The sequence below is a fragment of the Prionailurus bengalensis genome, chromosome D1, assembly GCF_016509475.1.
Source record: "Prionailurus bengalensis isolate Pbe53 chromosome D1, Fcat_Pben_1.1_paternal_pri, whole genome shotgun sequence".
In the NCBI taxonomy this organism is placed as follows: domain Eukaryota; kingdom Metazoa; phylum Chordata; class Mammalia; order Carnivora; family Felidae; genus Prionailurus; species Prionailurus bengalensis.
The window spans coordinates 53,715,216-53,740,232 of NC_057346.1; the positions used below are offsets into that span (position 1 = coordinate 53,715,216).

At 46.7% G+C, this 25,017-nt stretch overlaps 1 protein-coding gene across 8 annotated transcripts in view; it reads left to right on the plus strand.

Annotated features, from left to right (window-relative positions):
* TENM4 (teneurin transmembrane protein 4) overlaps positions 1-25,017 on the plus strand; it is a 748,341-nt gene that overhangs the window by 675,027 nt on the left and 48,297 nt on the right. For 6 of the 8 annotated variants that reach the window (XM_043580116.1, XM_043580117.1, XM_043580115.1 and 3 more), the window contains 6 exons: positions 3,347-3,608; positions 6,231-6,498; positions 9,297-9,440; positions 13,029-13,278; positions 15,497-15,517; positions 23,387-23,619. In XM_043580116.1, coding sequence (XP_043436051.1) covers positions 3,347-3,608; positions 6,231-6,498; positions 9,297-9,440; positions 13,029-13,278; positions 15,497-15,517; positions 23,387-23,619 — 1,178 coding nt within the window. The remainder of the gene's footprint in view (positions 1-3,346; positions 3,609-6,230; positions 6,499-9,296; positions 9,441-13,028; positions 13,279-15,496; positions 15,518-23,386; positions 23,620-25,017) is intronic. The other 2 variants (XM_043580119.1, XM_043580113.1) reach the window with 1 other exon arrangement.

Sequence of the window (25,017 nt, forward strand, 5' to 3'; positions counted from 1 at the left end):
ATTACCTGCTGTGAAACAGTCATCAAGAAGGAGCCATGGGGACTGCTCTTTTTTTGTCACGAAAGGTGTCCGTCATTCACATGAAATGGCAAATCGTCAGTCCTTTGCCTTGCTGTACTTGGTCAGAGTGGGTCCGTAAAACACTCCGGAGTCATGTAGGTTTGGTGGCCCTTGAGAAGAGCCCACTCCTTCGCCTCCAGGTTTTGATTCCGCCTGTGTGTACTGCCCCTGTGATTTCCGTGGCCCCTTGACAGCATGGGGAGCCTGGGAGGCAATTGTCAGCCACACTTCCTGCATCAGTTTACTAAATCACATTGTAGGAACCAGAGTTGCAGAGAGCTTGAGTTTCAAAGCAATTCTTAACCAGTGCTTTATGGGGCTTGAGTTTCCCTCCCAACTAGACACTGCATAATGGATAGGAGAGCCATTACTTACTCTCCAGGTGCCTGCAGATCCCCGTTTGTTATGTATGAATCTTGCCCATTTCCTTTCAGCTTCCCTTTCTTTCACCCTCTTTCTTATCTCTCACACCCCAGGAGAGCCCGTAAGGCCCGAGACATAGCCTGAATGTCACAATGTATACAAGTCTGTGGACCAAGTCTAACTCAGCTCTGTATCCCTCACTTCCCAGGCAGGCACTGGGCTGCCCACTCTCGCCCAGCTCCCCGGTCCCTTTCACATACCCACCACACTGAAATACCAGACATCAAGACTTAACTAGAGCCAAAGAGATTGATAAAAAGATGGAAAATAGAAGCCATGAAGAAAAATTTGTAAAGAATAGCAGACGAAAGAAGCAGTCCAGGCTTGCTGAATTGCAAAAATGGGGGAATACGGAGCATGATGCCCTGGGAGTTGGGCTCTGGGCTTTTCCCATTCCTTATCCCATCTGTCTAATTAATAACTGCCAAGTGATTATGATCATCATTTTACATGAGGAGATTGAGGCCCAGACAGGTGACAGAAGTCACCTATGGAGTGAATAGCAGTGCTTAGACAGGCCCTGAGCTGTTTGGGCTTCGCCTGAGATCCAGGCCTTCCTTTTGTGGTCAGACTCACATCCATATCCACAACAAGGTTTCCCTCCAGATGAACAGGCCCAGCTCTTGGCCAGATCCAGTCACACCCAGCTCTTGGCAGGGCCAGCTGCCCCTAGCCCACTCACCACCTTGAGAATATGTCTTTTCCGGTTTGTCTTCGCTTCCTCCCCACGCTCATGCTCTCGTGAAAGGAGCTCGTGAGCCGGGCCAAAGTTCTGTTTGATGGTTACAAATGTTTTGTCAAAGTACAGATGCTCTTCAGGTCTATGACAGGAAAGTCATTCTCTGGGTATTTCCCCAAACCATGGATATTCTCTTAGAGAGCCAAAACCTAAACTCTTGGTTCAGAACAAACTCCGTCACTGTTTATTGAAGATGGCACTGTCCTACTTCTGCTACCCAAGTGTGGGCCTAGAAAGGGCTGAGTGAGGAGCAGGCAGAGTGGGTGAAAAGTTTCAGCAAAGGACAAGAGAGTCAGGCTCCGGAGCCTAGAATCCCGAATCTGGGGGCATCGTCTGTCAGGAACAGGATTTGGCACTAGGTCAGGGCAGTTCATCGTAAAATCCCGGGGAGAGGGAAGAGCAAGCCAGAGCAGAGAGCCCAAGCCCGCATAAAGGTGAGGTCCTGTGTTAGAGTCTCTATAACCAACTGCACGGGTGCATGCTGGGTTGGTCTGTAACAACAGCCCAAGTAGGAAGGAGCCTAGGGTGTTCAGTTCAGAAGAAACTGACAGCGTCATTCATACAGTCCTTCTGTAAACTATAAGCGACAAGCGCTGGGCTAGGTTCTGGAAAGAATGAGGAATCAATGCACCTGGGCCAAGCAATAAACATGTGACTCCTGGGCGGTGTGTGGTGGGCCAAGAGGAGGAGGGCACGTGGTGCCCTGAGAGGGAGGGAGCTAGAATTCTGACCAAGTAAGGAGTTTGCAGGAGCTCTCCAACCACAAGAACAAGATGAGGACAGGCCTTGAGAATGCATCCTCAAGTAGTGGCTAAAAGACTCTGTCCAGAGACATCACAGCCGAGAGGTGGCAGGTGGACCGGGCCACTGTTTCTAAGTCCTGAAGGACTGTCAAAGGCAGAAGGAGTCACCCCAACAGGTAGAACAAGGCCTACTGGCTAAGTAGCTATAAGAAGAGGGACCCAGGCTCAATTCCGAAAATAACAAGTCCTAACAGAACTAACGGAAGATGGGACAGTCCTTCTGTGGATATAGCAAACTCCTCATCACAGGGAACCAAATGGTCCCTTGCTGGTGATTCCGTAGAAGAAAAGCATCAGACTGGGAGAGGGCTGTGAACAGAGGCCGGCTGGCCACCGGCTCTCCCGGACACCACAGAGACCTCACGGCAGCAGGGAGTCTGGGCCTCAGTCTTCAGCTTCCCTTTTCCACCTCACGTGTACTGTCAGTTGTGCCTTTTTGTAATTCCAAAGGCCTGCATTGAGTAATCTATCATAATCAGAGCTAAAATTGCCGTAGGATCATAGGATCTTAGTGACTTAAGAATAATCCCTTTGAAATTTAAGAAACAAAACAAATGAACAAAGAAAGAGGCAAACAAATTAAAAAAAAAAAAAAAGAAAAGAAAAAGAAAACAGACTCTTAAATACAGAGAACAAACTGGTAGTTGCCCGGAAGGGAGGTGGGAGAGGGGATGGGTGAAATAAAGTGGGTCAAGAGTACATTTATTTCGGTGAGTTCTGAGAAACGTATAGAATTGTGGAAGCATTATATGGTATACCGGAAGTGAGTATAACACTGTATATTAATTATACTTGAATAAAAAATCCATTGGAACCTTTCCATGTTATATATTGAGAAAATTGAGGGTCAGAGAGGCTGAGTGATGTGCTTGAGATCGCACAGTAGTTCATGGCAGAGGCGGGACTAGGCTTAGGGCTCCTAATACCGGGGCAGGACTTGTTCCACTTTATTCTGCTGACTTTTCACTGAGCTTCAGCTCTAAGGGTCCCTAGGTACCAGAACCACCATAGCAGAAGCTCATCAGCTGTCCTGTGTCCCGGCAAATGGCTCTCCATAGCAGTGACTATTAATGTTGGTTTTGGTAAAATCTCTGTAATGAATCATTTCCCCCAAAACCCATGCTTTATGGAATCTCTGTTACCGTTTGTGGTTATAGTGAAGTCTTTAGGTTTTAGGGTCTCCTCAACAAGTGCTCAGACCTTTTGGTGTAATTTTTGTCTCCTTTATGTCTCTCTTTGCCCCACCCCCACCCATTATCCTCTTCCTCCTCATCTCCTGTTTCCTGCTCCCCCTTTTTCCACCCCTCCCCCTCTCAAACAGCTTTGACTTGGTCACAAATGGCGGCATCTCTATCATCCTCCGGTTTGAGCGGGCACCTTTCATCACACAGGAACACACCCTCTGGCTGCCTTGGGATCGATTCTTTGTCATGGAAACCATCATCATGCGACATGAGGAGAATGAGATTCCCAGCTGTGACCTGAGCAACTTCGCCCGCCCCAACCCTGTCGTGTCTCCATCCCCGCTGACGTCCTTTGCCAGCTCCTGTGCAGAGAAAGGCCCCATCGTTCCAGAAATTCAGGTACCCAGCTTTCTTAGCCATATTTCTCTGTGCTTTTATTTCACCTGTGGGGTGGAGGAGGATCTCAGAGACAGGGGAAAGGGAGATCTCATCAGCCCACCATGCAGAATCCAGCTGCCAGACCCCACAGCAGCCGTGGCGTGTGATGGTCACCCCTCTTCCATACTCAAAACACAGGAGCACTGGAAGCTTCCTGGCACACTCAGGCATATAATAAACTCCCACTCCTTTTCCACTCTGCCGTCCAGTTCACTCCCACTTTCCTTTCCCCCCAGCCTCCAATGTCCCCCTCTGTCATCATTTCTGTGGAAAATATTTATCATGATAGGTTCTACCAACAGGAGTGGGACAGACAGCCATCATAATAAAGGTTCAGTGAGAAAATATACATGAGGCGCTTTAGCACAAGGTGTAGCACTCAGTAAGCGCTCAATAAATTTTCTCCAGTATTATTCTTATTTAAGATTATTTTATACACACTGCCTTCATGCCAGAGGCATGCTTTGGCTCAAATCTCTACATACAAGTGTTTTACTTAATTATCATTAAAAGGAAGTAATTTGGAAAGAAACAGTCTAATCGGATTGAAACCAGGATAGATTCTTGGCCTAACAAAGCTGTGGAGAGTCAGATGTCTTCTGCCATCCCAGCCCAATCTCAGATGGCAGGAACAAAGTCCAAGGGAAGAAAGATGGCAGGGAGAGGTCCCAGGCTCGCTCGCTTGCCCACCAAGAGCTCTGGTCATGTGCATGTTAATAGGTTGCAGGGGCCTGTGGAGCAGGGAGCTTATACGCTTTCGTGTGTGTTTTATGCCTGGCTGAGCAGTCATATCTGTGTGTGCGTGTGCATGTGCGTGTGCGTGTGCGTGTGTGTGTGTGTGTGTGTGTGTGTGTCCTGCTGATGGGCTTCTGGCGCCAGCCCACAAGGACATACAGCCATTTTGAAATTCTCATTGCACCCTCAGGTTGAAAACCTCGCTCCTTTTAGAGATTCGGTGCCGGTCTCCTATCTCAACTACCAGGCTGACCTTTCTTTTGAAATGGTTGTCAGCGGAGACAGAGCTTGCTGGAGAGAAGTAATTTGTTACTCAACCCTGGTTCAGCTCCATCTAGACATTTTCCCAGGAGCAGAGACTTTGGAACAAATGAGGTTAAAGGTCCCACCCTGTTCGCAGCGCTCACTGAGCTGGGTGTCTGCGAGCTCAGCTGGGTCACAAACCTTGCTTATTATCAGATTCATGAAACACATGAAAACAAGCTCCTGGGTTTTCCTGGCCCTATCATTGGCCAGCCTTCGCAAGCACTGGGAGATGTACACTGTAAAAGGTGTGTTGAAGATAAATATTTATGAGAGCGTGAGGATGGCACTCGAACCCTGCCTGTGGTTCACCAGGTTATAGAGCCTGCTTTGTCTAGAAGCTGCAAGCTGATTTTTAAGGAAGGTTGCTCTGCTTTAGGCCCAGTCCCTAAAATTTTGTGTGCTCAGAACGGGGTAGGGAGAGCTCACCCCCATATGTGATATGAAATGGACAGAAAGGAAAAAGCTTTCTTTGTGAAGGCCCAGTTTCTCCATGAACACCAGAGTAGAATAATCATTGTCCTTTTAATGGATACGTTAGCCTCAATTGATTTAATGTCCCCTTCTTAAAACAGAGCCCAGAGCATCAAGCTGATAGAAGTTCTCTGCTTTCGCCATGTGCCTGAGAACCCTGACATTGATTTAAAGTTTCCATCTTGGAAATGAGCCCGTTACATACAGGAGATAAAGTGCCACCTTCCCCACCATTCTGTTCATCTAGCACAGCATGGGGCATGGAAACTCCATGCCTCCAGTCTGACCCCTTTCTGTGGGTGAGCTGGAGGGAGGCATTGGCCACAGGCCCTTGGCAGGCCGTGCTCTCAACCCTGCATAATTGTTTGGCCAGCCTCTTATGGTCTCTGTTTATTTTCCTGAAGAGGAAAGGTATTTGAAGGTCTTATTTTAGGAAAGTTTTGAGGGAGAAACTGCCCTTGCTGAGGCGGCTGTCCGTATTAGTCTGAAGGAAAGTCTGTCTTCATATTACCCTCAGCTCCCAGCACCAGCACCAACGGCAGCAGCAGCATCCTGTTTACTGAGTACCTGTCATAGGCTGGGCACTTTATATGTGTGACCTCACTCAATCCTCACGCTACTCTGGAGAGGAGGCTGACGTTCGGCAGCTTGCACGCGTTTCTCGGAGGGCATAGCTAGTGAATGAGAGGCAACATGATGATAAATATTTTACACGCATTATCTCCTGTGTTCCTCTCACTAATGCAGCAGGGTGAGCATCGTCATCCGCGTGGAATGGGGCAGGGGTGTACCACGTGGAGCTGGTCCGGAGCCAGGCCTCCTGACTCTTGGATCCCTCCTCTTCCCTCCCGTTTCCCCTTTGCCCCTCTTCCCCTCTTCCTCCTGCTTCTCTTCACACTCTGCCTCCCCCTCTTCTTTCGTCTCTCTTTTCTAGTTCCTGCTCCTCCTCTCCCTCGTCCCCCATCTCTGCTTCCTCCTCTACCTCTTGAACACCCAGAGCACATGGGGCTTGTCAGCCCCCCTCCTCCCATGAGTCCATGACCGTCACTTGCTGTGTAATCTGTCTTCTAGGCTTTGCAGGAAGAAATCGCTATCTCTGGCTGCAAGATGAGGTTGAGCTACCTTAGCAGCCGTACCCCTGGCTACAAATCTGTCCTGAGGATCAGCCTCACCCACCCTACCATCCCCTTCAACCTCATGAAGGTGCACCTCATGGTGGCAGTGGAGGGCCGCCTCTTCAGGAAGTGGTTTGCTGCGGCCCCGGACTTGTCCTATTACTTCATCTGGGACAAGACAGATGTCTACAACCAGAAGGTGTTCGGGCTCTCGGAAGCCTTCGGTAAGCCTCTCAGCCCCAGGACTCAAGGCCATCCTCAGAGACACAGTGACGCTTGGGGATGTGGGGCTCTTTTTCCACTTGCCATGTTTCTTCCTCCTCCCTTCCTCTGCCCAGAAATTCCTACGGCTTAGTCGGCCTTCAAGACTTTTTGGTGGCCATCCGTGACCTAAGAGAATGTACTCAAAGACCTGAATGTGGAAAAGCTGATCATTTTTTTTAAAGGGGGTTACAAAAGCAGAAGGGCCCTTGAAAAGTGCTCTGGTGGTATGTGACAGCTAAAAGAGGCTTTGTGCCACGAAGATGCAGCTATGGCCCCCTCACAACCATCTGGCCTGAACTCACCCATGAGAAATGTGGGAGTCTGGGGCTCCTGGGTTTCTTCAGAGTTATTGAGGTGCAGGAGCTAAGATTCTGTCTTCATCAGGAAGGCTTGTTGGCCTTTTTCCCTTATTTGCAATCAAAGAGGTTCTGTCGTTGTTGATGTTGTTGTTGTTGTTGTTGTTGTTAAAGTTTTTATTTGTTTTTGAGAGAGAGAAAGGAAGAGAGAGAATCCCAATCAGGTTCCATGCTGTCAGCACAGAGCTCAACGCAGGGCTTGAACTCATGAACCGTGAGATCGTGACCGGAGCCGAAATCAAGAGTCAGACACTTAACGGACAGAGCCACCCAGGGGCCCCCCTCCTCATTGTTTCTGTCTGTTTTTAAGATGAAGCAGAAGGTGACTGTGGCCTCACCTGGACTCCCAGCCCCACTCAGACGTCGGGCTTCAGCGGCTGGCTGTGCTCATTCCAGCCTCCGTATATAGCAGAGTCCCAGGAAGGGTTCAGAGCTGGACTGTGAGCAGACCTAACCCCTGCGGGGCTAATCCCCCAAACACGTAGAGTATCAGCCCAGGAAATTCCTTCTCATCTTGAAACCTACTCCAATTTCATTCCCTTATTAGATTGAGCAATGGCAGAATGAGGAAGCAGAGGAGAAATAATGTTGTAAAGAAGAAAGAGAGGAAGGGAGGGAGGGAAGGCAGGCAGTCAATAAGAGAATGTCTGTTGAACACCTGCTCTGAACAGTGTGCTTCCCTGCACGTTAATATCCCACTTAATCCTCACAACCACCCTGTGAGTCAGAAATTGTCCTCGGATTCTGCAAGAGAAAGCCGAGGCCGGGAGAGGTGAGGGGACCTCCCAAGGATGGATGAGACAGGAACGGAGCTGGACTCATCCCAGTCCCTCCCTGTAGTTTTGCATCCCACCCTACCGCACAAGGGCATGCTGGGAGTGAAGATGCCGTCTCTTTCTGTCCACTCTCCCTTCTGTAACTCAAAGTACTTCTGGGGTCTCATAAAAAAAAAAAAAAAAAAAAAGCCTTGCAACCTCTTCAGGTGAAATGGGTATCCTTAGTGTCCACCAGCCAGGGACAAAGGCAGGTGTCTGCATAGTGGGACTTCAAGGGCTGAGGCTCACTTCCCTTAGGTGACCAATAGGAGGCGTAGAGGCTGCTTAAGGGACTCACGGTCACAGAGAAGATGCCCCTGTGAACATTCCCCTCCTGCCATAGATGGCTAACAACTTTTATGGCACCTAAAGAAACTTTGAAGGGACTGTCCACTTGTTAATTTCTGTCCTGAACATGCGGTAGGATATTGACCTCTTGACGGATACTGTCTGCACAGAAAGATGCTTGAAAGAAATGGCATTCCTGTCTCTGCTGGTTCCTTTCCACAGGGCAGGTACAGGGCTTTTTACAAATCCAGTCTCGGGACGGCTGCCATGGTTAGCCTGCATCCCGGTGCCCTCCTGAGGAGGTCTGGATTTATGAAACAGAAATGAAACCAGGGGATTTTCAAGCTTTGAGACTCAAAGCAACTTCCAGCTTTCAAAGTACCCTAAGTGAGCTCTTTTTCCATGTATTCATTATAAACAACCTTGAATTTTTTTCTTTAGTAAAGTAATACCATTATCATTCATAAAAATTTGATGAACGGACAAAAATATAAATAAATTCATACATGTTTCTATAAAACAACTACTTGTTAACATTTATGTTTATTTTCTTTTCTCGTTTATAGTTTGTGTATAGTTTTTTTTAAGCCTAGATAGAATACTGTATATACAACTTAGCATTATTCCATAAGCATTTTCCATGACACCCCACTATCTTCATAACCAAATTATCCGGCGGCTGCATAATATTCCTCAAGTGGGTACACTTTGAAGACGTACTTACTTATTTGTTTATAGAGCGTGAGAGCTGCGGAGGGGCAGAGGGAGAGGGAGAGAGAATCCCAACAAGACTCCACACTCAGCATGGAACCCAATGCCAGGCTCAATCTCATGACCATGAGATCATGACCTGAGCCAAAATCAAAAGTCAGATACTTAACTGACTGAGCCATCCAGGGGCCCCATAGAGTGGGTACACTTTGATTTGCTCAACCTGTAACCCCTTTTAAACTTTTAGATTACTTCCAATTCACACTATTATAAATAGTCCTGCAGTGAAGAGTTTTGTGCCTGAAGTATTTTCCATACTAAAGGATTATTTCCTGGGAATTGATTCTCCTGGGTCCTTTTTAAATTGTTTAGTACTTTTTTTTTTAACTTTTCCTCATAATGCACAATTGCTCTATTAAAAAAGGATATTAAGGCTCAGGATTTCTAAGGCACTTAGAAATACGACCTTTTCTCCTTTTCTACGAAAGACAAGCCAGAGCCTTGTGTGCATATCAAAGCCAAAGAAGAGGCTTTACTCACCTGTGCACTTTGCGCTTTTGCTCACCTGTGCGCTTTTGTTTCCTACAGTTTCCGTGGGTTATGAGTATGAATCCTGCCCAGATCTGATCCTGTGGGAAAAAAGAACGGCAGTGCTGCAGGGATATGAAATCGATGCTTCTAAGCTGGGAGGATGGAGCCTAGACAAACATCATGCCCTCAACATCCAAAGTGGTAAGTGCATTAACAGAATTCCAGGAGCCAGGCCATGGTGTGGCCCTTGTCTCGTATCCTCTGTGCCCTGCCAGATTTAAAAAAGAAAAAAAAATGCACACTTCTTTTTTTTTTTTTTTTTTTTAAAGTTCAGTTTTTGGTTTTTTTTTTTTTTTCTGAAATTTATTGACAAATTGGTTTCCATACAACACCCAGTGCTCATCCCAAAAGGTGCCCTCCTCAATACCCATCACCCACCCTCTCCTCCCTCCCACCCCCCATCAACCCTCAGTTTGTTCTCAGTTTTTAACAGTCTCTTATGCTTTGGCTCTCTCCCATTCTAACCTCTTTTTTTTTTTTTTCCTTCCCCTCCCCCATGGGTTCCTGTTAAGTTTCTCAGGATCCACATAAGAGTGAAACCATATGGTATCTGTCTTTCTCTGTATGGCTTATTTCACTTAGCATCACACTCTCCAGTTCCATCCACGTTGCTACAAGAGGCCATATTTCATTTTTTTTCTCATTGCCACGTAATATTCCATTGTGTATATAAACCACAATTTCTTTATCCATTCATCAGTTGATGGACATTTAGGCTCTTTCCATAATTTGGCTATTGTTGAGAGTGCTGCTATGAACATTGGGGTACAAGTGGCCCTATGCATCAGTGCTCCTGTATCCCTTGGAAAAAATGCACACTTCAAATTACATGGGCTTGTATGTGATCAGTCATCAGAAGGGTTAGTCAACAGATATTCCTTGGGATCCTGCCCTGTGCTTGTCACAACTAGGCAGTGGAGATGCAGAAATGAAAGACCTCAAGAGATGATATTCTGGTCAGAAGCAAACACTTCCCAGGCAGTCTCCAGGCTGTGCCGTGGATGGTGCCATCACACACAAAAGCACAGGACACTGGGGCATGGAGGGCAGCAACTCAGTTTCCCGGTTCGGCACGGTGTCTCTTTGGAGAGAACCTCTGAACTGAGTCTCAAAAGATCCAGAGGATCAGCCCTATATATCAAGTAGGGAGAACATTCTAGGCAGAAGGCACAGTATGTGCCAAGACACAGAAGTCTGAAAGAAGAGTAATTGGAGAGAAGGTTTCTTATGGTTTGAGCAAAGGATGAAGTGAAGGCAAGAGCTGAAGCAAAAGTCAGAGCTTGAGCAGCCAGAGCCCAGGGTCAGAAGACTGGGACTTTGAACTTCATCCAGAGGCCGATGTCAAGCCTCTGAAGGGTTTCAAGCATCCAAGTGACATAATCAGCTCTGTATTTCAGATAGCCCACCTTGACTGTGTTCCAGGATGGGACAACTAAATATGCTCCTGATGTCAGACATCTCCCACCTACTCTGGAGAGGCCCTGGATGCTACTCAAAACCACAACATTGTGTCTCTAGTATACTTTACATGTTCTTAATATTTGCAGAAAATTTTTGAATCTATGAATTTTTTATTCAATCTTACTTTACAGATTCCTGTCATCCAGTAGTAGAATATTGTAGACAGCGAAACTTAAGGCACTTTGCCATTTGGTAATGAAAGGAAGGGCAGAAGGTTTGGAAAAGTACATGCACCCAAACCCACAGCAGACCAAAAATCATAAAGTCGTGTCTAAGCGTGTCCAGTGGTCAGAGTCAAAAACTTTGCATTGCTACTAAAATTGCCAAATAATTTTAATAAAACAATTTGAATTAAAAAAAGGTTTAAGGAAAAACTAACCAACTAATTCTAAATTTTATGATAGAGGAAAGATTGGTGAATAGCTGAGACAGCCTTTAAAAGAAAAAGGAAAAAAGAGGCACTGCCAGACGGTTTGGTATCCGTCTTAAAAGAAACCACAGTCTCCAAAATTGTGGTGCTGGTACCCGAGTGGATAAATAGCTTCTATGGAACAGAGCACGGGGTTCAGAAACTGACCTATAAGTGGTCATCAGGAATCATTTTGGCCACGAGTGCCAGCAAAGCCAAAATAACAGAATTCCAAACAGGCAAAAAGTTTGTTTCTCCCTCGCCTGAAAGTCTGGAGGTAGATAACCCAGGGCTGGCTTGGCACACTGCAGGCTCAGGGGCTCAGGCACCTCCCCTCCCACTGCTCCAATCAGGCCTCCATCCCCAAGGTTATGGTTCACGGTGACTGCTGAAGCTCCAGCCTTCATATCCACATCCCATCCAGCAAGAAGGAGGAAAAGGGCTAAGGGCAAGCCCTTCCCATTTTAAGGACACCTCCCAACAGCTGCCCACCCCATTTCTATTTCCATGCCACTGGCTAGAACTTAGTCACCTGCCAAGTGTAGGCGGTTCCAGATAGTCACCTGGACAGCCAAACATCAGGGGTTCTGTGGCTACAGAAAAAGGACAGGGGACAGGATGGATACCTGTGGATGACTACGGTTTCTGCTACGCTCCATACACACATAGAAACTGGCACATGACACAGGCAACATCAGATATCGGTGGAGACAGTTATTTTAGAAATCGTATTGGAAAAACTGGCTCAGTGGGTGAAGAAAAGTAAAATTAAGTTCACACTACATACAAAATAAACGAGATTGATTAAAGGTCTAAATTTAAAAGGTAACACTTTAAAACTAGTAGAAAACACAGAAGAATATCTTTATGATCTCAGAGAAGGATTCCCTAAAACCAAAAAGCACAAACATTAGAGTAGGAAAATGATTTGATTAGACTAGGTAAAAATGAAAGATACCTGTTTAATAAAGGACAGAGCTAATAGGTGACAGCCTGGGAGAAGATTCTTGTGACCATAAACCCAAAACTCATTCAGGCGTCAATATGGAAGGAGTGAGGTCAGAGGCACAGTCCAGTTTGGAGACTGTGGCAATAATATGGGAGATAAAGGATGATCCGGGCCCAAAATAAACAATGTGGTTATGGGATGAAAGCTACAAGTCACTGAGGTCAGTCCCTTCATTTTGCTGGTGAGGAAACGGAGATCCAAGACCTGTTAAAACAGTAGGAAAGCCAATACAACATCTGGGATCAGCCCATTAGGAGCAACACCAGGCAAAAACCCAGGTGTCTTGAATCTACCCTGGTGAGAAGAGACTGAACTTCACTCATGCATTTCTCTAAACATTGATTGAGATCTACTCTGTGTCAGGTTCTGCGATAGGCACTGGGGATATAGAAAGGGAAATAACATGGTTTCAGTCTAAAGAGAGAAAAACATGTAAGTGTCATAAAAAATCCACACTGCAGTAGAGATGGGGACTAGGTACAGGAGATGTGTACAGTCTATTTGAGAAGGAGTGGAGCTGAATGATTAGGGGCCTGGACTTAAGAGCACTTCTGCTACTCTCCGTGTAACCTCAGGTAAGCCACTAGCCTGTTCCCCCCTGTGCATCCAGAGGGGACAGTGATGCCTATCTTACAGAGTTGTTGAGAGCGTTCAATCAGGAAGGCAGCATGGCCTGTTCAGGACACTCTGGGTTTCATGATGGGGGTGTGGCAGCCTTGGGGGGTAAGTCTTGGAAATGGTAGGCAGAGATCTTGCATTCCTTGCAAAATCGAGGCAACTCTGTGGTCAGCCGCAGAAGACGGCCATTTCCTGCTCCATAGGTGATTCTGTTCTTCTGTCCTTGTCCCAGGCATCTTACACAAAGGGAATGGGGAGAACCAGTTTGTGTCTCAGCAGCCACCCGTCATCGGGAGCATCATGGGCAATGGGCGCCGGAGAAGCATCTCCTGCCCCAGCTGCAATGGCCTTGCCGATGGGAATAAACTCCTGGCCCCCGTGGCCCTCACATGCGGCTCTGACGGAAGCCTCTACGTGGGAGATTTCAACTACATCCGGAGGATCTTCCCCTCTGGGAATGTCACTAACATCCTGGAGTTGAGGTATGTAAGGTGATGTCCTCCTCACACTTCCTAATACTGTCCCTTTGCTATCCCGTGGCGCCCACCTAGCATTACCCACGACACCCAGAGGAGCCTCACCTGTCAGAGTCCATCTGAGACTTTTCACTTCCCAGCTCAGGGCTAAACTGTAAGCTGGGGGCTCTGGGGAAGCAGGTGCTGCTCTCCACCGAGCACTGAAAGGAAGACCAGCCACTCGTGGGGCAGGGGGCTATCTTTGACGCCCAGAAGACGTAGAAGGCTGCTACCAACCAGGAATTAGACTTTTTGGAAGCCCTTGAACTTCTTTCTGTTTCCTGGCACCAAACAGATTGAAATTAGTCTCATAAGACCTCTTATAAGGACAAACATGGCAGAACGGACAAAGCCAGCGTTAGTAGGTTTGGCCCTGTTACTAAACACTCATCCGAGTTAGAGCAGTCCTCTTCAGCTGTCTGGTACTGAGATAAAGGCTGAAATCTGGCAGTACCTCTGTGCTCCTAGCATGCTGCAGGGCCAGCCAACTCCACCTTTTCTTTCTCCCCATCCCCACCGTGAGTGATGGAGCATAGCCATACTTAGAGCTCGGGGAAGGGCCTGGTGGGTTGCATTTTCTCTAGACTCCCTAAATCGGGTCTTCTTAGAACCAGAGCACTGTCACAGGGTGGGTTCTAGGGTTACAGAGAAGCTGTGGTTAGAGACAGGGTTGCCCCACACTCCCTTTCAGGAGAAATTGCCCCAAGTTCCTCAAAATTGCTTTAGGGAGTAGGATCTGCCCATGTCCTGGGCAGGAGTTCGTGTGAACAGAACAGGCCTGTGAGCTGGAAAGCCTTCTTCCAAACTGGCCAGGGAAAAGGAAACTCACTTCTGTGAAGTCCCAACTATTTGCCCAGTATAACAGTCCTGCAAGATATTTACCACTGTTGCCCTTGACAAACAAGACCAAGGAGACTCAGGGAATTTAAAGAATCTGCCCAAGGTCCAGCTTCTAGAATGGCGGACCGAAGCCCAAAAGTCCATCACACAGCTCTGCATGGCCAAAGAATTGTCACCTGACCCAAAGAGGGCCACTTTGGCTTTAATGCCTTGTTAAGTTATCCCCTGGAAGTAATTGCCTGCTGAGAATGTCTCTGCAGTGCCCATGTGAAGGAAGGGAAGGCTTGCTAGCCGACCACGGTCATGGCAGCCCTCAAAAGCAGAGGGTTTGTAGTCACCCACACACACAGAGACAAATGAAGCAGGAGGTCTTTGGCCATGACAAGAATCAGAAGCCTGAATTTTGTGGACTCATAGGAAGTGGGATATCAGGCTTTATGAGAACCACCAATGGAATATTATCTGCCTTTCTTCTCTCTTTTATGAGTTTCACTGCCACAGACATCTGTCAGGGAACAAGGAACCCGTAAGCCTGTCTGCTCCAGTCAGCTGCTCACATTGTCTTTCCACCTCTTGTAGGGTAATGGGAAGAGCCACAGCCTAGGGGTCAGCCCACCTTGGCAGAGAAGCTGTCCAGCTGTGGGCAAGACATCTACCTGCTCTGGGCCTCCATTTTCACATTTTCAAATAAGACACCCCATTTTCCCTGCCTCCCACCTTTGAGGGGAGATCGTGGAAGACAAATAAGTAGGGAAGGGAGGAGTAAATGAAATTTGGAAAGAAAAATACATGTATCAGTATGTTGTCAATCTTAATGTATTTTCTTCCCGGCCTGTCCCCCTGTCCCCCGCCCCCCCGCCCCCTGCCCTTCTAATTATGGTATGTCTCCAGTTCTGTATTCTGTCATGAGGAGGATCATGGTGGGCTATGCAAGTTTTGAATACCCTCTGTAGGGCAGCGTGCACACCAACAGAGGCACAGCAGTGAACATGCGTGTCTCGGGGAGCATGTCTCTGTACGGGGGGGGGAAGCCGCTGCTGCAGCCCCTGTCTTAGCTCTGGTGAGAGCAGCCGCGTGTGTCAGGCTCATCCCCTTCCCCGAAGTCAGCAGTAGTGGTGCAGGTGAAGCCATGCCTCTTCTGTGATATGTAGCTGCTTGTAAGTGAGCTCACTGACAAGTAATATCCAATATAAAATAAATCAGTGTCATAGCTGCTAAGTCTTTATTTATTATAGTATTGTACAGTACCATTGCTGTCAAGTTCTCAGGCTGCTAATAATGCTTCTAACCCCGCTGCTAACACCTCATTCTTTCTTCTATTCCCTGCTCTCCTGTCTTCTGTCAGAAATAAAGATTTCAGACATAGGTAAGCCAACCAGTGGAGAATTTCCTGTCTCTCCTCTGCCTTGTTGCATGTTGTGTGGTAAGCTGCACGTGTCAAATTCAGATGGCTCACTAGCAAATGGATCCTGTGTGATTGGAACTGATTGGAGGTAATCAGTTACAATGAGAGGAAGTCATTAATAATGGTGGGGGTGGGAGGCGAGAGCCCGAACTCCTCTAATCTCTAGCAAAGTGTAGCAGTTACTTGGGTAATCTGTGGACATGACAGACTGAAATAATAGGGGAAACAATTTTAACCTTGGCATAGTAATTTGAACACCAGTCCGTTTATCCTTGGAGTAAATGAGGACAACCTCCTAACTGTGTTCAATGGCTTTCATGGTCACAATGGGACGTCTTGAGAACATCTCGATCAGGTGAAGAAGTTGGACAAAGACAGGTTTCAGATTTGCACTTCTGTGGGCATTGCAGGTGCCTTGGCTTTGGTGGCTAGGATGCTAGGTGACCCCACCAGAAAGTTTGCCAGCAAGGGAAGAGTGGGGAGGAATGTTTAGACCATATGAGCCACCCAGATAGGTGGTTCATCAAATAGGAGCTTTATCACAGAGTGGATTTGTCGTGTAGGCTCACAGTGAGGCTCAGCAGGCAGAAGGGAGCCACCTCATCAGAGACACCAAGAGAAACGTCTGCCCATCAGCACCACTGCCTTTGGGGCACTCTTCTGACTCCTGGGGAACAGTCACTTCAGAGTCCCCTGCCTCACACACATCTGGGTGACCTGACGTAGTTGTGGGCAAATGGAGCTGGGGCAGCTATCCACAGCTGCCCCACAGTGGGGCAGTTACCCACAGGTGGCTCATACCAAAGTGGCGCTTGGGCTGGGTGCTGAGTGGGAATAAAAGAAAATCTTAGGCTGGCGGAAAGAGGCAGACCCCAAACCCAATAATGATCATATCCGTATCTATGTAATTAGATATGGTATTAATGTAACAATCGTGTATATTATTTTAAGATAATAATAACATGGACAGAGCATTTAGCATGAGGCAGAAAGAAGGTTCATGGATTTACATGGGCTATAGCAGTTGATCCCCCAAGCACCCTGTGAAGTAGGTGCTCATGGCACATCTAATCTACAGATGAGAAAATTGAAACCCGCCCCCTCCCCGCCCGCCCATTGTCTGACCTTGAAAAAAAAAAATCACCTCATCTTTCTGAGCTTTACTTTTTGACTTGAGGTCAACAAAATCTCTCTTGGAAGCCATTTTAAGGGTTACAGAGGATACTTGTAAAGTATCTAGCATTGTGCCAGGCACAGAGGGGAGCTCCAGACATGGCTGCTGTTATTATTGCTAGTATTATTATTATTATTATTATCATCATCATCATAACAATTATATGATGATGATGGTGTCAACTTTCCCAAAAAGGAATTCAGTCCTCTTACAACCAAAGATACGTGTCTTAAAGTAAATTAAATAGAAGTTGGTAACAAAAGGAAACAAGAGGAAACACATATGTGTGATTGTATGTCAGATTAGACCCTGGACTTCCTGGCAGCCAGAGCAAACAGGGAAACATAACTATTCTCATGGTTTGCGTTCTCAGAAATGGGAAAATGTGCTCACTTCTCAGAGGGGAGAATACTTTTTCCTGACACGGAAATCTAAAAGTAGTGAGCTTTGTGTGGCTGATACTGAACTATACATCGATACATACCTTCAGGTTCAGTTTTAGAGAAAACATAGAAGTACATTTCATACGAGGATCTTGGGTGAAAACCTAGCATTTCACGTTGAGACCTTCAGTGAGTGGCGGTAACTGCCTGGGACGCAGCGGGGTTACAGGGGACCGAGCTGGGAAGAATTAGTAGGTCAGGGTTCTTGTCCAGCTTTGCTGTGCACTTGTGTGGCTTTGGGTTGGGCATCCCGCTTTTCTGGCTTCCAGTCTCATCATCTGTGAACTGTGAGAGCTGTGGTTTTGGTGCCTGATGTTTAGTGATCTTTTGGTACATCCATGGCATGATTTCAAAGCCAGTTTCCTGCCCTCCCTCAATTCATCGTTTTCTGAGGTGCCAAAAACTATTTCTAAAGTAAAACCAAGTGGAAGGAAAAAAGGAATTTGTTTCTGCCTTCTCTGGTTTCTTAAAGAAAATCTGGAATGAAAACACCTAAGTCTGAGCTCTGATTTTAACTGGCACCTGGATATTGGTAAATCCCTTCCCCTCTCTAGGCCTTGGTGTCCCCATTCATAAATGTCAGAAGGGGATTAAAAATTCTAAAATTTTATCCTCTCTGTGCATGAGCATTTACCGTCTCAGCTGTTCCCAGGAATGGTAGCCTGCACACATGCTCCCCAGGGCAGCCTTGCATGCCTCTGGCTGTTCAGCCTCCATACCAGCCCACTGTGCAGGGACCCCTAATCCTTTGGGCATCTTCTTCTGTGGACCCTTACAGGGAACGAGGATCCTCATTTCCTCCTGGATCTCTTCCCCAGGGTGATAGAGGATGCTTGATGCCTTTTTCAGGGGCACATTTGAACTCAGGTCTTCATCAATCTCCATCAACGTATTAAGTTAACTCCAACAGAAAGCCCTAACTTCCCCCAGGAAGTAGGTTGGGCCAGACAATATTAATATTAAGTCTGACATACTTGGCTTTTCCATTATGCAGTAACATAAATACTCTGAAGGTTTCTCCAGGTGACCAGCTGCCATTTATTGGGCATTTTTATTTCTTTTTTAAAAATTTTATTTAATCTTTATTTTTGAAAGAGAGAGGGGGCAGAGGAACAAATAGAGAGGGAGACACAGAATCCAAAGCAGGCTCCAGGCTCCGAGCTGTCAGCACAGAGCCCGATGAGGGGCTCAAACTCACTGTGTGATCATGACCTGAGCCAAAGTCAGAGCTTAACCAACTGAGCCACCCGGGCGCCCCTGGGCATTTTTATTTCTTAATGGAACTGGCACTATGCTCAGAAATTTATATTCTTTATACAATTTTGTCCTCAGAGTAGCCCTTTAATGTAGTTGTGATTATCCCCATTTCTTAGATGAAGAAACTCAGGCTCAGAGTAATGAAGTGATTTGCCCAAGGTCACCTACTAAGTGAGTGGTAGAACTAGTATTTGAACCCCTGTCTTTGTGGCTCTCCCCCCTGGTTCTAAAAACCAGTAAATCAAGTTCTACCAGGGCCACCACCAAATGTGGTCGGAGGATGCTAGTTACTCTGAGACAAAGGGAGAATTCTCACTAAGAAGCAGGGAATAGATTGCCTCTAGTCCCTGGACTCCCAGCTCCTATCAGGAAAGTCCCACACCATCCAGAAAGAGGACAGTGTGAGGCTTGATTTCAGTTCATGAATGTCCGGAATGGTACTCTTATAGCATCCAAGTGTGTACGTAGCTTCCAGAAGTGCCAAGCTCACGTTTGTGGAAGTAGAAAAGAATGTGGGTCCCACAGTGGACTCAGGAAACAGAGCTGTGACCCTTCTCTGTGCCCAGCCCGGCTCAAGATACCAGGAATCAGAACTGACTCAGACATGGTCCCTGCTGCAGAGCTGATCCCGGGGCTTTCAGCTGTAGGCCACCTTCCATGGTTTTGAGAGTATTCAAAGGCCTTGCTGCTCAAAGCAAGCAGACAGACCACACTGGTATCCTCTGAGAACTTATTAGAAACATATGCTCTCAGGCCACACCTCAGAACTGCTGAACTGGAATCTGCATTTTAATACAATCTCCAGGTAATTCATCTGCATATTAAAATTTGAAGAGCATGCCTCTAAGGCCTCAGTTTCCAAATCTGGCTGTGCCTCAGAGTCGCCTGGAGAGATCTTAAAGGGACAGATGCCCAGGCTCTTCAGATATTGTGGATGAGGTTTTTCTTTCTTAGGCTTTCCTGGTGAATGTGCTGTGTAACCATGTTTGAGAACCATCACTGTAAGATCCATAGCATTATTATTTCCCCTGTATGCTCCCAGCAAGATGGATAGCCATTCATTCACCGTTGCATAAATTTGTGGGCTTTTCTGGAGCACTTACTCTGCACCAGCCCAGGGCCAAGCAGCAGGGACTCGAAGCTAGTCCCTGCCCTTGAAGAGTTCGAGATGTCATTGAGGAGACAGACAACTAAGCAGAACAGTGTCTTAAGGTCCTACAGGTAGGAAAAGTATATTTGCTAAGGGTCTGGTGACACGACGAAGCAAGTGGCCAGTTCTCCAGGGGAGGTCTGGGGTCTGGGGGTCTGGGGATCCAGGAATGGCATTTCAGATGAAATGATGCTGGAACTGGATCTCAGGACTTGGACGTGATCAGATGCTCCCCAGTGAGTAAGGGCAATGGTGCTTCCTAGGCTTAGAGAGGCAGTGTGGGGAAATAGGAAGAACACAGCCTTTAGGTCAAGAAGATTGGAGTCAGAAACCCATCCTGCCACCTAGCAGTCTCTAGCTCTGGTCAAGGCACTTCACCTCTGGTGGTCTTAGTTTTCTGAAATACTAAAAAAAAAAAGCACCTGCCTTACATGGCAGTTGTGAGGAACGTCAGGCTGTGCGTGCAGAGCACAAGGATGGTGTCTGGGACGGAACACACACCCAGAGGTGGTAGCGGATGCCTTCGTACCAGTGACAGTCATCTCTCCAAGCCGTGTTCCACCCAACGGTGGCCCTGCCCCCGATGGGGGCCCAGGTGCTGCTCCCTGTGCAGGTGGCATGAGGAAGGAGGGCGCTGAAGACTGTCCAAGTGCTCTTCCAACCAGAAAGGGCTGTTGAGATGTATAATTTCATTTGATCCTGATGACAAGCCTGTGAGCAACGCAGAGCAGGGACTTAATCATTTGACAGCCGAGAGACCTACAGTTTGAGCGATTTAGGGGACTTGCTCCAGTGAGAACCCACATCTTCTAAATTCAAAGCTAGCGTTCTTTCCCCTACACTAACCCGACTGCCAGACCTCAAATATGTCCTTGAGCAGAGAAGATGGGCCACGGCTCTTACAGACTCCCTGGGACAATCCTGCTGGTGCCACCTTCTTCTGGAATTCACTGAGCTGAGAAACTGTACATGAGTGGCACTTCTCTGGGTCACTGCAGGAAGACATGAGCCAGAAACTCAGGGGGCTAATCTAAGTGGACAGGGCCCCCACCACATTCCCGCAGGGACACATTTTCTGCCAAGGTAGATAGCACCGGTTTATCATGAGTGATGCACAAAGAAATGAAATGATTCCCCGTCCCCCCACCCCTCCCCGCTCACCGCCCCACCTCGCAGCTGTCATCAGGGAAGCAGAGAGATCCGGGCTGCCCCACATTGCAGACTGGGATCTAAGGTCACTGCATTTTATTTAGCCAGAATCAGTGTCATCTGGGAAGATCAAATCTGTGCTGCATTAGAGGGTAAGTCACAAGGGACATTTCAACATAAACAGCACATCTATCCTGTTATCCATTTCCCTCAAAAGAGAAAGAAAAGAAACACCCAAGTAATTTGAGTGAAAATGGTATTTAAATAAACTCAAAATGGAGATACCATCCATTTAAAGCAAGTGACAGCTATGCCCTAGAAGGCATCAAGTTGAACATTAGAAATACAAAAATGAATAAAATCCCATCTCTTCCCTTCAAGGACTGACTGTCAGATCTGGGAGACAGCCACATAAATAAATACCACGGCATTATGTGAAGTGTCCTGTAACCCAGTTATGAGCAGATATGAATCTCCACACACACGGGTTAGGGAAGGTTTTGCCAGAAAAGGTGCCACTGAGCGGATACCTGAAGAATGAGTAGGAGTTTAGCAGGCTGGAAAGGGAAGGGGACAGGACACTGCACAGAGTGGGAACAGCAGTTATAGGGAGGTGCGGAGGTGTTGGGGGGGGGACCAGATGTCCCTGATGGACTGCAGGGCGTACCGGGGGATACGAGGCAGCTGCAGAGAGTGTTGCTAGGCTGGGGAGTCTGAAATCAGCCTATAAAACATGGGGCGCCCTGGAAGAGAGGGCACTGGGGTGATGTGACAATGTCTGGGTTACAACAAGGAAGAATGGCCTGGAGAGGACCCAGGCTGCAGTCGGAGAGACCTGCCTTTTATTTGAAAAGGATGATGTGATGGGACAACCATGTTAGAGCTAGAGAGGAAGGACAGTTGGAGAAAATCACGTCACCTTAGTCTAATTCAGGGAGAGAAAACCAACAGGGAAATCTTAGGTCTGGGAACCTGGCCCTGTTAAGAAGCAGCCAGTCCCCAAGATAACACCCAAAGCAAGGGATGGTTATGATGACAGACAGTTGGGGCCAAATTAAAACCTTTAGGGACCTTGACACTGAAACGATTATGCTGCCCCAGTCTTCATATGTAATTCAAAAAACACCAATCTGTGAAATAAAATTTTGTTTTTCAAAAGAACCCAAAACCTACATGCCCGATGAAACATAAAATAGCTTCCTTCTAGACTCTTCTGATTGTCTTACTTGCATCTTGAAAGATTGACAGCGTGCCTACTTTGCTGGTGCTGTAGACACTGCTCAGTCTGCCCTCTGAATCCCCAGCACGGTTTACATCCCACCATCCAGTGGAAATGGCCCGTGCCGGGCCATCCAACCTGAACAGAGGGAGATTCCCTTGAATTGGAAGACATTCTGGAGACTTGGAAGGGGATACCAGTGTTAAGATGCAGTTTGAGGCTGGCCACGCACAGGAACTGAAAATTCGTTTCCAGGATTCCAGCTCCAATTTGGCCTAGACCTGGAGTAACGAGGCCATGCACAGGAACTGAAAATTAGTTTCCAGGAGTTAAGATTCCAGCTCCAAATTCGGCCTAGACCTGAAAGAAATTATAAAGCTGTACCATATGATAGGAAAATTCAGGCTTAATAACGAATACCTAGTCTGTCTTCCTCTCCAGCTGCAAAACCAGACATAATGACTAGGAATTAAAAGAACAGTCACAATTATTGAGTATCTGTCATGTGCCATGCACTACGCTAAATATCTTTCACATACGATTTTATATAATTTTCTCAGTATACCGACAGGGTGGCTGTTAATACCCCATTTTGCAGAGGAAGAAAACTTCAGGCCCAGACGGCCAGGTAACTTGCCCAGGTTTCAGAACCTGGAAATGACAGAGCCAGACGTGAAACCCAGACCGATCTGATTCCTAAGCTTGTGCCTCTTTCCTGCCATGTGCCGAGGGGTAGCACCTTGTCTCTGCAACCCTCCAGACAACCGTGGTCTGCCTTTGCTTTCCTCTGTTGGCACAGCCTTGTCATGATGACTGATTTCCAGATATGGAACTATCATCAGAACTACTCTCTTGGTTTATTTATTTTTCCTTGGGTGTTGCTGCAAATTATAAACTAATCCTGCAATTCATTACATCTGACTGCAGAAGGGAGGCTGCTGGGCCCCTGATAAGTATAACGTGACGATAGACAGAAGACTGTATTGCCACCAACTGGGAGTCAGATCTGGCCAGGGACTTATCAGTCAGTCCCGAGGAGGCAGTAGGGCTGCTATAAAAACTTGCAGGAGAAGATCTTGTGTTTTAAACTCTTGAGGTGTTTTTTTCAAGTCAGGCCCTCTCTTGTTTCTGGCTTGGATTTACAAGCCACCTGTGGTAAGCCTCATTGATAATCCTTTTAAGAAAACATGTATTAAGTACCTAATATGGACATAGCTCTGGCTGGACATCACAGTCAGTGGCAAGAGCTTTTTGTATTATTAGTTAGGTAAGAGGGATAGTTAAGCCAACCACTGGGGTCAGAAAAATTAGGGAACAATCACCCAAAAGGGGGACACCATCGCCATATGACTTTTTGCATGAAGTCTAGTTGTACATCTCTGGTTAGCTGATAGGAAGAAAGAAAGTACTCACCAGCTGGTGTGTCCTTATTTTCCAGTCACAGCCCAGCACACAAATACTACCTGACCACAGACCCCATGAGCGGGGCTGTTTTCCTCTCGGACACCAACAGCCGGAGGGTCTTTAAGATCAAGTCCACCGTGGTGGTGAAGGACCTTGTCAAGAACTCCGAGGTGGTCGCAGGAACAGGTGACCAGTGCCTCCCTTTTGATGACACTCGCTGTGGGGATGGTGGCAAGGCCACCGAAGCCACACTGACCAACCCCAGGGGTGAGTAAGGCCTTGCTTTTTAAGTACAAGCAGTAATGTTGATTGAGGTCCTAATAGTTAACTTCCCAGGAGTTGTGAGTCTGATACCACAGTCAGGCTTGGAATTGGAAAAAATTGTAAATTCATACCCTTTGATAGCAAAATTCAGGTTTAATGCCCACTCCATTTTTCAAAAGAAATACATGTTTATCGTTGTGAAAACATTTTGGAAAATACCAAGATGTCTGCAGAGAAAAGTTAAAATTGTCATAATTCCACCTGCTCAGAGATATTCCCAGGTAACATTTCCTGCCTTTCCTTCTAGTCTTTTTTCCATGTGTTTGCGTGCATGTGTTTGTGTGCTCACCAAAAACAAAATGAGGCCACATTAAACTGTTTTGGTAACCTACTTTTTTTCCCCTAGATGGTATATCATGAACATTTCCCCATGTTACCTATCTTCTTTGTACTCATTTTTATGGCTCTATAGTATTCCATAGAATGGATGTCTCATCACTTATCAGCCCCCTACTGTTGGACATTTATGCTCTCTCTCATGTTACTGTTTTATAAGAACATTGCAGTGTATCATCTTTGTAGATGTTCACATGCTGTAAGACGGGTTAGCTGTAAGTTTCAATTTTGAGTCCTTCAAAAAGACCTCTTAATACCCACAATCACAATTTTTCCACTCACTTGTTCAGCAAGTATTTACTGAGTGTGCGGTATGCTGTGGTTGCATAGATAATTTTAATGTAGCAGAATAAATAAGACTTGAGCGTGAATCACTGATGTGGGAGAGAGGAAGAAGTGCTCCCTGGCAAGCCAGGAGACAGGACTGTGCAAGGGACTTAAATAAAAGCCGAGAGAGGCCCCCTGTGCCTAGAAGACAGGGAAGGCTTTTTGGAGGAGAAGCCATCATTGTCGACATTCATCAGCAAAGCATCCATTGTGTGCTGGCCATAAAGCTGGGTGACCTCTAGTGTCTAAGCCTCAGCATCCCCCTCAATAAAATTGGGGTAACACTACCTTCGGTGTCCACCTCCTAGGTTTGTTTTGAGGGTTGTAATAAATATATTTCATATGCTATACCACAAAAATGTCCTATGTGATTGTATTAGCAAATGGTGCCAGGTTTCAGGCCTCTCCTAGACCCAGATGTACCCCTAGTGAGTGAATTAATATCTGTGAAAAGTGGTTGGTAAAATGCAGCTGCTACATGCACTTTTAAGTCAAAGCATTATTGTCTAGTGAAATCAGGCAGTTCTGTATTCAAATTCAGACATTGCCACCTAATAGCTGTGTGAGTTTAGGTGAGTTGCTTAACCTCTCTGAGCCACATTTTCCTCACCTATGAAATAGAGATATACTGTACAGTTGCAGTACAGATTAAATATTATCAGGAATGAAAATGCTTGG